The following is a 13,736-nucleotide window of genomic DNA, read 5'->3' as shown; positions in this document are numbered from 1 at the left end:
CAGTGATTCCTCATCCCCAGGAAATGCAGAAGCATTTGGCCAAGGACACGTGGCACTCGCCCGGTATTTTTCAGGAGGCCGTGCCCCCTGCCTGGGCCCTCCAGACTTCCCTCGCTCAGGGAGCCAGGGGCGGCCGGCCGTCTGGACTCCTGTCTGACGCTGCCCTCCCCTGGCTGGGTGACCTTGGCCAAGCTGTTTCTCCTCCTCGAGTACCTGTGTCCTCATTAGAAAATGAGGACGACCCCACAGAGTGTGTCAGGTCAGAGCAGGGCTGGGCTTAGTGGGATCTGAGGGGCACGCAGGGCAGCAGAAGCAGAGAGAGTCCCTGGTGAGAGGTGGCTGCTGTGACCCGGTCACTGCCCCTCCCAGCACCCCAGGCCTCTGGGCCCGTCAGCACAGAGGCCCAGTCCTGTCTCCTCCTTTCCTGCAATGCGCTGGGCTGTCCTGTTCTTCTTAGGACCGTTGTCCCCTCGGCGTCCTCTTTTTAAGGAAGGGCCAGGACTGCAGAGAGCGCCCCAGCTCAGAGCACCTCCGACAGCATGCTATCAGAGTGTGATTTGTGTGCCACATCTCAGGGAAGCAATATACACCTGTACCCTTAGGCTGATTTTTCAGGTTTTCTTTACTGCCATCAGTCGTCACAAAGACCGTTTTGGTGACTTACTACCACTCCCTGCCGCCCTGAGCTCTGCATCGTGCACTGATCCCCCGGCCCCTCTGAAGGCTATTGGGACCCTCCATTCTTTCACTCACTCGGGCCTTCTGAGTGAGTGCATTTCTCCTTTTGCACCTGGGTCCCAGATTATTTAGTCCCTGCACATGCAAGGGGCTGGGGGGAGCGGTGAGGAGGGGCAGGGAGAGGAAAGGACTGGTGGGAGCTGTGAGGAGGGGCAAGAAGTGGCTGGTGGGAGCGGTGAGGAGGGGCAGGGGGCGGAGGGCAGAGGGGGAGACTGGCTGTGACCAAGTGCATACTTGGAAGCTCAGGTCATCTGGAGTTGACGAGCTCCTCGCCTCTCTCTGGGCCAGCTCAAGTGCACCCTCCTCCTTGAAACCTTCCTTGCCCTCTTTTCCCACCACCCTGCAGGCTTCATCCCCCTCCCACCCGCCACTGGGGTTCCATGTATGCCCCGTGTCTTTCATGGCACCCCATACCTCACTGGACTCAGAGCTTAGCTCTTGGCAAGCCTCACCTTCCCTCTCTTGCTGCCCACCCCACACTCCCTGAAGGCGAGGATGGTCCCTCATCTGTGTCCTCAGCAGCTGGCACAGGGCCTGGGACACGTTGACACTCAGTGATGTTTGTGGAATGCTGCACTTGCTGTTTGGGACTAGTCTGTCATACAAAGCAGAGGACCCAAGGCACAAATCAGCCCTTGGGTTTTCTGTGGCCACTTTGCGGCACTTGAGAGCTTTCCCGGAGGTCAGGAAGCAGGAGGAAGGGGCTGGGCCTGCTCTTACACACCTTGGAATCCAGTGAGACCCTGACCCCGCCAACCCGCAAAGTGCCAGGATTCTAGCTTACTTCAGGGTAGGATCATGCATGCCCGCAGGGGACCCACACCCACCCCACTGAGCCAGGGGAAGGTGGTGACTGGGGAGGGGAAGACTTACGGCCCTCAACAAGTTATAACAGCGAATGAAATCAGCCTTCGTGGCATTACCCAAGGAAGGGAAAAGCCCCGCCACCAGACCCACTGGCCAGCATGCAGCTCGGGAACTACACTGTACGAACACATGTGACAGAGCCCCACGCGCCCACCTTCGGGGTGCAGTCTGACCTTGACATGGGGCATTAAGTTCGAAAGCGTATCCTTAGTCCCTGATAGTTAAACTCTTTTCTTTTGTGGCCGAGGTGTTCAAATACGGTGAAGGAGTGTGGGCGGCCTCAAAGGAGCCAGAGTGAAACCTGTCAAAGGCCATTAAAGTAAATGGTCAGAGCAAGAGCTTTTCCTAGGCTCTCTGGAGGGATCCGTGGTGTTTCAGTAAAAACACTTGCCTGAGAAGTTTCATCCACTCATTCACCAGGTACTTGTTGACATGTGTTGGGGACACACCGTCCCGGACACGGAGGAGGAGGTGCGAAGCGGGTGGCTATCCCGTGTGGGAATGTCAGGTGGGATGGGCTGCAGCAACGCCTCCTCAGCGGGCCGCCTAGGTGGAGGAGGGGGCCTGGAGCTTCCTCTCACTTCCTAAAGCCAGCACACCCGCCTGCTCTGGCGGCCACTAGAGGGCGATAGGACACCACCCGCCCACTCCCGGCCCTTTCAGCTCCCAGGCAGGGTCAGACCCTCTTCCACATTTTCAATGAAAAGACAAATCAAAGCCGAAGGTCCAAGCTTATGAATCACTGACACTTCAAGACTAAAACGATTAGCCTCTTCACATGGGGCTTATAATTATTTGAACAACTGCCTTTGTTTAGCCCCAGTCCTATGGCTAAGGGACTAGGTCAGACAGTATGAAAAGTGGAACAAAATAATATTTTACCCTAGGCTTCTACCAGTATTTGATTTAATCTGGCTTAAGGGAAACCCTGCCGTGGCTCTTTCCTGGAACCACGCCGTCCTTTGCTGTCAGGGACGAGCACGTCCGGCTCTCTTCCAGGAGGGCCCGGCCGCATCTGCACGTGACCCATCATCAGACATTAAGTGAAGTCCTGTCTGACACCCACGAGAGGAAATGTCACCGAAGAAAAGTTGCAAGTGCTTAGTGTGAAAGGGACTGGACCCTGTTTGTGTCCCTGGCATTCATTTTTACTCAAACTAGAGTAAAAGACAGTAAGCCATGCTTCTGGGCCTGGACTTAAGAGGCCCCCCTGGGCTGCTCAGGGGAAGCCCTTGTTCACTCAGGTCCCAATTCACCCCCTCAGTTTGCACACGGGGCTTCACCCAAAGCCAGAGGCTGCTTGATCAAGGTGCCAGACGTAGAACAGGGAACTGCCCAGGATTTGCTCGAATCATTGTCCACAGGTCCAGATTTGGGGCCCTTTCAGGATCACTGGAGTTTGGACTCCTTCTAGTTATAGTCCCCTGTCATCCTTATCATTACTTCCATTTACCGAAATTCCCCGTTTCCTATATTTACAGACATAAAACCAAGGTTGTAGGACAGACTGAAAGAGTGAATGGCCAGGATAAGAGGGAAAAGTATTCCTGGCCCGCCTGGTGACGTGGGCTTACCTGTTTCAGGATCCCCAGAAACGTGCTTAAAACTTGCAGTTCATGGGGCGCCTGGGTGGCGCAGTCGGTTAAGCGTCCGACTTCAGCCAGGTCACGATCTCGCGGTCTGTGAGTTCGAGCCCCGCGTCAGGCTCTGGGCTGATGGCTCAGAGCCTGGAGCCTGTTTCCGATTCTGTGTCTCCCTCTCTCTCTGCCCCTCCCCCGTTCATGCTCTGTCTCTCTCTGTCCCAAAAATAAATAAACGTTGAAAAAAAAAAATTAAAAAAAAAAAAAAAACTTGCAGTTCAGGTCTGTTAGGTTGGGAAACTGCCTTCCTGAGCACTGGGTCTCTGGGAAGCATGAGACCTCTCATCAATGCCTGCAAGGTGCGGTGGGGGCAAGGGATTGGTGGTGTGCAGCTCAGCTCTGCCTGGCTTGTACCTTGAATTATTGCTCTGGGGGAGAGGACTCTTGCAAAATCCAGTTAGCCTGATAAACCAGTTTACCCCAGAGCAATGCCCCAGGAGACAACCACCTGGGTGCCTGTTTTGTACATAGATTGAGGGTTTGGAGATGGCCAGGGAGTATTTGTCCCTAGAAACAATCAGACCTACACTCCAGACTGCGGAGTGGAAGATGAGGTCCTTGAGACTGGCATGCTCAGGGCTGGCCGCCCCACCACCAGCCTGTCTAATGGATTTCTGAGTGAGACATCTGCAGTAATATTCAAACGAGGACAGCAAACATTTCTACAACTGATTAGGAGAAGGAAAAATGGAGGCAATAAGCTAGCTCCATTCGGTTTCTGGGGCACCAAAACCGGCGGGGAGAGCAGGCTCCCATGAGGTGAGTGCTGTTCCCACCTGGGCCAATGCTGGGTTCTGGCTCATGTTCCACAGCGGCTGTCTCAGCCTCTCCTGGCAGGTTCCTGCCCCTGAGGGCACGAGGGCTCATTGTTACCAGGTCTGTCGAGAAAGAGAAGGCCAATTTTGTCCAAGGCCCCTGCGGCTTACGCAACCCCTCTGGCTGATTTAGCTGGAGCTGAACGCTCCTGGCCGGCAGACCCTTCCGGCTCTGGCTGGAGGATGGTCACTTTTCCCCAGGACCTAAATTCCGAACCCCTCCCTTTATTTGGTTCTTCAGGCAAACCAGTGGTTTGTTGTCTGGCCAAAGAACATAATCGAAGGGGTTGACCCGTACTCCTGCTTTTCTTGTTGGATTGCAGTGTGTACAGTCTATAGATTTTAGTCATGGTCTGAGCGTTACTTCCAACAGGTTTGTGATATTTGCTGAGACCGTGTGCAGCCTTCCCTGATGCCGGGATCTCCCAGAAACATCACGGAAGAGGTTTCCCTACCTTAGAAAGGTCTGATCAATTCACTTGAGCAAATATACGAGTCAGGAAGAAAATCCCAAGCCTGTAACACAGCTCTGTAGTGGCCAGATTCCAAGCAGTTCTTGCTTCTGGAATCCTTGTAGACAGTAAAGTCCATTTTATCCCAAATCGAATCTGCCCGAAAACTCACGGACCCAGGATCAGGGGTGTTTATTCCTCTGGCCTGTGATGCTGTGGCACTCTGAGGGGCTTCCTGTGTCCTCTAGTGACAACGAAGCTCCCTGTACATGGAGGGTGCAGGCGGATCCTCCGAACCCTGGTGACCTGTGTGTGGCACATAGCTCTTAAGCCAGAAGCCAGGACACAGGCATCATGGAGTTTACCCAAGAAAAGGTGGACACCAGGGAAGGTGTGGTTCAGCCCACTGGGTAGCAAACCGCTGGTTTGGCCAGGCTGGAGCACGTCTTGAGCTGCCGGCAAGCAAAGGCCATCTCTGCGTGGGGGCAGGCGGGCAGACAGTCGGCTTCCAGTTGGCAAGGGTATGCAGTGAGAGTCCAGGCAGGGGCAGGGGGCCTGCTGAGTGCACAGGGTCCCCGGGACCTGGTTTTCATGTGGAAAGGGCTGTGGGAAGGTTATCGCCAGGCCAAAGACTGCAGGGTCCCAGACAGACACGTCCTGGGCTCCGCTGCACGTCCCTGCACCTACCGCTGACCTAGGCCTTCCCTTGGCATTGGCCCTCCGTGCCTTCCCCTGAGAAAGCTCGGCAGTGAGCTTCCTCCACAGGAGACCTGGTTGCAGGAACCCAGTCACAGGGCAGGTGTTGACAAGGTGCCAGGAGCTGAGAGTCTAACAGCCGCCCACACCCACCTCCAGGGTGCCCGCTGCCTGCCCTGTCTAAAGGAATAGCCCACCCCCCGTGCAAAGACTGAGCTTAGCCTGAGTCCACTCATTGCCAGGCCTGCCTTTTGGGGCACTCGGTCTCTCCCTTTTCCATCCTGGGCCTGGCACACACTGGGATGGGCAAGGTCACTGGGGGAGTAGACAGGTTTTAGCACCCCTGGCCTTCTGATCTTATGCTATTTCAAAAGATCCATTTCTAGACACTTCAGAAGTCAGAAAGTCTGAGTCTTTGCTGGAATTTGTTGGAATGTATTAGTTGCTGGTGTGGGGCTGGTGCTGAGCCCGTTATCTTACAAGCCCAGGACTCTTAAGAAGCCAGCAAATACCCTTTCTAGACTGACATTTGGAGGCACAGAGGAGCCTTTCTTTGAATTGTCTTTCCTTTTTCCGTCTAATAGATGATATGTAATTTGGATAGAGACATCACTTTATTTTCCATTTTCAAGTTCACATTGGATTATAGCTAATCTTTTGGTAAAAAGGCAGTGCACGTGTATCCTTGGAGGCAGAAAATTCAGAAGACAGTTTCCAGGGCATCTTTTCCAACATGTTCAGTCCGTTCCCCGTATCTTTTAACTGGAGCTGTCAGTCTGCTGTGGGGCCCGTCTGCCCACAAGCCGGTGCTGCTGTCGCCTGCCTCTTTCCACACTGTCTGGACAGGGGTCCCATTCAGGGCCCCCACCCAGGACTGTGCGCATGTGCAGCTCAGTACCAGCCATGAGGCACCATTCCAGGAGAACCCAGACCTCTGTATCAGACCCAGACGCAGTCCACTCAGAGAAAACTGTCCCCATCTCCAGGCTAGAATTCCAGAGACTTCCCTCTCCTCACGACCGAGGTCACTCTTCACCAAGTCCCGGCAAGTCTTCTCTCCCGTTCTCTCCGTGCTGTCTCCTCATCTGCATTAGCATGCACAGCCCCATCCCCTGTGACACAGGCCTACCTCTGCACATTCATCGGAGGCTCCTCAGCAGAGAACGTATGGCAGGTGCTTATAGCCGACATGAGCCGTGCTTTCCTGTCTGACCTCGGGCGGGGCCCTCCCCAGCCTGCCTTCCACGTCTCTCCCCAGCCTTGTTCTCTGCTGACCTCACTGGCCTCCTCTGCCCGGGCCAGGCCCTCCCCAGCCCTCACAAGCCAGGGCGGCCTCCTGGCAGGGCCGTCGTCATGTCCTGGGTGGGTACCGCCACCCTCTGGGGCTGACATTTTAGGCTTCTGTGTTAATACCACCTCGTTCAGTAAGGGATTCTTATGTACATTTTCTGAGTACACCGTTGTAAGCTTGCGAGCAGGCCCGGACTCCTAACTTCTCTGGCTTCCCCCCGGTCCACAGTCTTCCTGGCTGATGGAGAAGCTGCCACCTGGTGAGGGAGAGTGACTCCCAATAGCAGGGCCACATGACGCTGACTGCCCCTCATAGAGATCAGAATTTATTGTCAGAGAAGACACCCATGCTGCCTTCGGGGACATGATATCACCCACGTTTAGGCTGGGACCCCCGATAAGGTCTTGCAGGCAGAGTTCACAGAGTCCATACAAAGACCCTTCCAGTGATGCCTCTCTGAATGGCCTCCAGCCTCGGCATTACAGCTCTCACTGGCCCAGGACCCCTCTTTCATTCTGATCCCCGTGTGTGTGTGCTGTCGTGACTGAGGGCTTGTCCGGGAGTGGTGTGGGTCCTGGGGAAGCCCGGGACCTATGGGGTGACAGCCAGCACAGACTTATCGGGGGCTTGGGCCCCTGGCAGCTGGAGTCCCAAGAGGGCCTCTGAGGGTGGGGCCTGTATCTCATCCACCAAATGCCTGGTGACCCTGGACCAGCCGAGAGTGGGCCCGGTTTTGCACATGGCAGTGGCCCAAGCCCCCACATTGCCCACATGTCGGGCAGGGAGGCCCCCACTGAGCAGTGAGTGGTTGTCTTTGGTAAGGCTGCTGACCCATCAGCAAGGTCGGGCACTGCCATCCAGGGCAGCTTCCCGGGGCCACCTCCACCTGCAGGGCCGGAGGGGGGGGGGGCCCTCAGAGTGGCCACAGTGGGTGGGGACTCCCACCAGGCCCAGGGGACTCCCAAGCCCGCAGGCACCTGGCCCTCCTCGCCTCCCTGGGCCCACCCAGAAATTCATCACACAGTGTGACACAGCCCACTTCCTCCTCCCTCGGTTGTACAGTGATTCCTTTACCCCTTCTTGGGAAATAGCTCTTAAAGTGAACAGCAAGCAAATTGGCCTAATAGTTTTTATCTCTGCTTTCTTTCGATGCATCTAGAATTTTTAAAAAGTGAAAGAGCCACAGGGGGTTTATACGGACTGAATGTCCCGCCGGGCACATGTCACTTTGGGTTAGCTGAGTGCCTTCTGCAGCCTCGGTCGAGCGCCCACAGCAGCACGTCAGACGGATTAGGCGCGCACATTCACTCCTGTGGAGCACAGGCCAGCGGGGGTGGGGGTGACGGGCGTCTGGCTGTGACTGTCCCCAGAGTCAGGGCCAGGGCCAGCCGGCAGCCGGACGCCCCGTGCTCTCGCTCAGTCTTCTCCCCGGGTAGGCTCCGGGTGGCGTCCCCTTGTGTGGCAGTGGCCTTGGCTTCGTCTCTGTTCACACTCAGCCTGGGCCCAGTAACGGTGTCACAGAGGAATCACACCTACACTGCTCTTAGGGTTTCCGGACCAACGTGGCATCCTCTGGCTTGGCCCTCGGTGGTAAATGACTCACAGGGCTCTTTCTGGAACAATTCCCTGCCTCCCATAGACCTACTGGGGCCAGTGCTGGTCTTCGTGGGACACCCCCCTCCTTGACTGGTGACCTGGTCTCTCACCCTGCCCTGCCGACTTAAAAAGACCGGCCCCCTGGGGCGCCTGGGTGGCTCAGTCAGTTGAGTGTCTGCCTCTTAATTTCGGCTCAGGTCGTGATCCCAGGGTCATGGGATTGAGCCCCGCATCGGGCTCTGCGTTCCATTTGAGATTCTCTCTCTCCCCGCTCTGCCCTTCCCCCACTCGCATACACTCTCTAAAAATAAAATAAAACACAGGACTGGCTCCCAACCTCCCCCTTGGGTGGGGCCCGTGAGGCAGACAGAAGCCCCCATGGGGTGGTGCTCCCGTGGGCAGCGCCCCAAGCCACCACCCACACTCCCCACATGGACGCTTTGGGCCTGCCCGGTGCTTCCTGGGTGCATCCGTGTACGTGGCTCGGCAACGCCCGGTGCAGGCAGGTCCCCACCTGCCGGGCCCCGGCTCAGGTGTCCACGCTTCCCGACAGGGCCTGATGCACTCCAGCGGCCCCGTGGGCCGGCACCGGCAGCTGGTCTTGGTCCTGGAGGGGGAGCTCTACCTCATCCCCTTCGCCCTCCTGAAGGGAAGCTCCTCCAACGAGTACCTGTACGAGCGCTTCGCCCTCATCGCCGTGCCATCCATCCGCTCCCTCAGCCCACAGGCCAAGGTAAGCCTCGCGCCCGCCACGGTGCCTCGCGGTGGGGTGGGCGCCCGGAGGACGGTCTTCCTGGCCAGCCTGGGCTCCTGGGGGTTAGGGTGTGATACCTTCGCAATGTTAATGTTGTTGTTTGCAGCCCAGTAGGTTGCCCTGGGAGTAGATCCGTCCGGAGGTCGGGGGGCAGCCCTCCTGACCCCTGACCGTCCTTTGCTGTCCCAGGAAGCCATGATGTGTGTTGTTTCTCTCCAGATGTCTTTGCCGTGACATCAAGGTTGGGAGCTACTCGGAGGCACCGGGTCAGGCCCGAGGCCAGGCTGAGTATCTGAGGAACGTGGTTTCCCCCGGCGCCCCCGACCTCATGCTGACCGGGCGCTGAGTCTGCCCACGGCGGAGGGGCCGCAGACAGGGCTGGCGGACACATGAGATTACCGTCAAGTAGAAATGGGTCTCACAGGCCAATGAAAGAACTGAGTACAAACGAGGTGGCTTTCAGGGGACAGACAGGGATTTGGGTCTCATTCCGCACAAGAGTCAGTGTGAGAAGCGATGTCCACAAAAATCAAGAGGGCGACAGTAGGCCATCCACAGAGTCATGGGTCTCACCCCACAGCCACCCTCGGCCCGCCCGCCTGATTGGAGAGCCTTCCAGCCAACCCCGATCCTCTTCCCCTTCTCCAAACCCGCAGACCCTCACGGCCCCCGACCCGCCAGGCACGCACTCTGGCGGCCCAGCTGCCCTGCCCAGTGTTCAAACTTGAAAATGGCCTCAAGTGCTGGCGCTCTCGGAGCCCCACAGAGCCGGCTCAGATGGGGCCCCTCCTAGTGGGAGAAAGTGGCTCGTTTAGGAACCCAAACCCCACGCCCTGGGTGTGGACAAGCCCCCTTGGGATCTGCCTTCGCCCCTGTTGACCTTGGTCATTGACATGGTTCAAACCAGGTCAGCTTCTGCCTCGCGGGGCTTGGGACACCTTAGTTGTTCGACCGTTTTCGGTGGCTGGATTGTAACCTTCTCATGGAACAGAATTAGTTCGAAGTGAAAGAAATTATTTCCTCTGAGTATTTTGTGTGGCCGTGGCCGACTCTGAACCCCAGATGCGAAGGGAGCTGGCCCCGTTGGACACTGTCCCGCATGGAGGGCCTCTCGCTGCACCTGCTGCCAGAGGCACCCTGAGGGGCAGAGGCGGCCCGTGTTGAGAGAGCTTCGTGCTGATGACAACAGTGAGCTGGCTGTTTGCCACCGTAGCCAGGAAGAGGGAGAGGCCCGTCTCCTGCCCGACGCCCGGCAGGCGCTTCTCCTGCCGAGTCCGAGGTATCCACCTAGTGGAGCCACCAGCAAGTTATTCTGAAATAACTTGATACTTGATGTTTCCCCCACAGCATCAAAAGGCACCTCTGGGGGGCAACCAGAACTTCGCTGGACTTTGTGCGATTTTATTTTATTTTTTTAATTTTTTTAATGTTTATTTATTTTTGAGACAGAGAGAGACAGAGCATGAACAGGGGAGGGGCAGAGAGAGAGGGAGACAGAATCCAAAACAGGCTCCAGGCTCTGAGCTGTCAGCACAGATCCCAACGTGGGGCTCGAACTCACAGACAGTGAGATCATGACCTGAGCCGAAGTCAGACGCCCAACTGACCGAGCCACCCAGACGCCCCTGTGCGATTTTATAATTCAGTGATGTTTCTATTTTGCAGCACAGGGAGCAGAGGCCAGCCGTGATCTCTCCAGTACAGAGTGTGTTAAGTTAGCCCTGGCTCCGCCGAGACTGACTTGCCTTTGGTCACTCCCAGAGCCCTGACTCCTGGGGAATGAGTGTCCCCCTTATTTCAGGGCCCGCAGGGAGGTCTGCGGGAGTGAGACGCGTGGGGCAGGCGGGCACCGCATGCCCTCACCTCCTGCCCCTGCCCCCCAGGGCTTCACAAACGGGAGAGGCCCTTTCTCCCATCCGGTCCCAACTGTCAAGAGCTTGTCACATGGAGAATCACTGTGTGATTCTCCGTGAGACGAGCACCCGGGTCTAAAAGGTGTGGAACGTTTGAGCGAACGAGGTCAGTGGGGGAACAGGTGCAGCCGAGCTGGGCCCAGCCCTGCACTGCCCGGAAGCCTGTGGCCGAGCCGGCTGCCGCCACCGGGGCAGCAGGCCACCGTCTGACGGGTGGCCCGCTGGTCTGTCTTCCCTCCCTAGTCTCACCTGAGGAAGAACCCGCCCACGTCCTCCAGCTCCACGTCCATGGCGGCCGTGGTCGGTAACCCGAAGCTCCCGCCGGCGGTGATGGACAGGTGGCTGTGGGGGCCGATGCCGTCGGCCGAGGAGGAAGCCTACATGGTGTCAGAGCTGCTGGGCTGCCAGCCCCTGGTGGGCAGCGTGGCCACCAAGGAGAGGGTCATGAGCGCCCTGACCCAGGCCGAGTGCGTCCACTTCGCCACCCACATCTCTTGGAAACTGTCGGCCTTGGTCCTCACCCCCGGCGCTGACGGCAACCCGGCTGGCGGCAAGAGCTCCTTCGGCCACCCCTACACGATCCCCGAGTCCCTGCGGGTGCAGGACGACGCCAGCGACGGGGACAGCATCTCGGACTGTCCGCCCCTGCAGGAGCTGCTGCTCACGGCCGCCGACGTCCTGGACCTGCGGCTTCCCGTGAAGCTGGTGGTCCTCGGCTCCTCTCAGGAGTCCCACAGCAAGGTCACGGCGGACGGGGTCGTCGCGCTGACGCGGGCCTTCCTGGCTGCCGGCGCGCAGTGTGTCCTCGTGTCCCTGTGGCCCGTGCCTGTGGCCGCTTCCAAGATGTTTCTCCATGCCCTCTACTCATCCCTGCTGAACGGCCTGAAAGCCAGCGCTGCCCTGGGGGAGGCCATGAAGGCGGTGCAGAGCAGCAAGGCCTTCTCGCACCCATCCAACTGGGCAGGTAGGAGCACGGGCCGCTGGCGGACCCCGGGGCTCAGTCCTCACGGCCAGCCCCCGGCTGGGGGTGAGGAGGGCAGCGCGGGGCCCCGAGGAGGCGCAGGGAGAGGGCGGTGTTTGCGGAGACTCTGGCCTTCTGCCAAGTCAGTCGTTTACCCCCACGGTGTTAAAGTGGTCTTTTTGACGAGGGAGCCGCAGAATAGTTTGCCATTGGAGCGTGAGGGTCGACCTTTCCTGACACGTACGCGTATGCTGGACGACCCATTTTATGACACCTTCGCGTGAAGTCCCTTGAGGGACTGTAGGAAAGAGCCGTGTGGTAGAAGGACCCTGGGTTTGGTCATCGGGAGACCTGGGCTTGACCTAGCCCCACGCCTGGGCTCTGTGACCGGAGCCTCACCCTTCCTGGAGCTCAGCGCCCTCACTGGTCACAAAAGGGTGAGAACTCGTCCGTGTGTGGACCATCTGGGGGGGCGGGTTCAGTGTCTGTGCCACGTGTGCTACGACAGCACGTGCTCCGGGCGGGCCTGCCATGGGCTCGGAGGTCTGGGAGTGAGGGGACAGTGTCGTCTGTGACGTCTGGTCACAGGTGGGACAGGGGCTGACCTGGAGACCCTCCCGTGCGGGAAGCCCTCCCCGACAGACTGCCAGCACGAAGAGTCCGCCACGCCCCCCATCCTCACCCAGCAAGGGCCATGTTGCTGACGCACCCCACGATGTGTCAGCCTGTGGCTGTCTCTCAGGGGCGGCCCCTGCACCTCCCAGGACGCTCCAGGGCAAAGGCCAAGTTCCCATCAGTGCCGTAGCAATGGGACCGACCCGTAAACACAGTGTCTTAGTCTCGAGAAATAGAAATGCCAAACACACCCCTTTCAAACATTTATATTTCGTTTTAATCCACTTATACGTTTAAAAACCGGGAACAAGATGGCTCTCGCCTCACCCTTCCTCTCCAAATAAGTCGGGTTTGCGTCTGCCGCTAGGGGTGGCGCCATCTTGCAAAGGAGGGGAGGCCCGAGGCGGACCCGGGGGCCCGCACCCCGGCAGCGGCGAGGGCCAGCGGTGGTGCCCGGCCACCGAGCCGTGTTGTTCAGAAATGGAAACATTTGCTTGCTTCACGCAGCGGCACAGCCGTAGCATTTTCCTAAAAGGCGTTTGGAAAGAACAGGACAGAATCTACCATTTCCTCATGCAGCTGAAGAGAGGCCTCCTGGCAGCGGCTGTTCCTCGAGGGGAGGGCCTGGGGCCGGGCTGTGTTGTTCAACTGCTTCCCCACCGGGAGATGCGGCAAGCAGGGCCGATGGCGGCAGCCCCATGACGGCCGGCGGCACTGACGTCTGCTTTTGTGTGCTCCCCACAGTCAGAGGGGCTTGGGCCCCCGTGCTTGGCGCCTCTTCCTGACGGGACCCTGCGCCTCTCTGGGGGATCCCTTCCCCGATCTTCCCAACGTGTTTATGGATGTGACTTGCCTTTGGTCACTCCCAGAGCCCTGACTCTTGTTTTAGCGATGGACAACACACAAGTCACCGCTCAGTGCTGGGGACAGCGGTGTCTGAATGGTGCTGCCCTGCTCACCTTAAAAACAGCCCTGCCTCCTTCGTGCCCTTGGAAATCCCCTTTTCTCCATTATCTGGGGGCAGCTTGGTCCTCAGCTTGCTTGGTGGCTTGAGGAGACCCCTCCGTCCCTCCCCCAGGCACTGCATGGGTCCCCCCGCCCCGGCTGCCTGCTCATTCCTACGGCTAGAGAAGGGTGCCTCTTGCCCCGCGGCTGGTGGCCCCGTCCCCGGACATGTTCCAGACAGACACAGGGGTGTCTCCGGTGTTCCTGGGGATGGTGGCCAAGCCAGGGAAGGGGCCCCGGGGGCCCGGCCCATCAGCCCAGGGACCCCCACGGCCTCTTCTGCCCTCACTTCCTGTGCAGCAGGAGGACGGAGGCACTTCCCCGAGTGCCCACCACTCCCCGAGCAGCGAAACGGTATCCGTTCCTAAAAGGGAGGGGACAGAAAGGCACCTT

General features: G+C 58.4%; 1 protein-coding gene across 2 annotated transcripts in view; it reads left to right on the top strand.

The window, feature by feature from the left end:
* The window catches only part of TTC28 (tetratricopeptide repeat domain 28), a 182,960-nt gene that overhangs the window by 156,157 nt on the left and 13,067 nt on the right, over positions 1-13,736 (top strand). For both annotated transcript variants that reach the window (XM_030335958.1, XM_030335957.1), the window contains exons 10-11: positions 8,649-8,828; positions 11,006-11,726. In XM_030335958.1, the coding sequence (XP_030191818.1) occupies positions 8,649-8,828; positions 11,006-11,726 (901 nt within the window). The remainder of the gene's footprint in view (positions 1-8,648; positions 8,829-11,005; positions 11,727-13,736) is intronic.

Source organism: Lynx canadensis, chromosome D3 (genome assembly GCF_007474595.2).
Source record: "Lynx canadensis isolate LIC74 chromosome D3, mLynCan4.pri.v2, whole genome shotgun sequence".
NCBI lineage: Eukaryota > Metazoa > Chordata > Mammalia > Carnivora > Felidae > Lynx > Lynx canadensis.
Note: the sequence above shows the minus strand (reverse complement) of the source record. Positions and strands in the feature narration are given on the sequence as shown.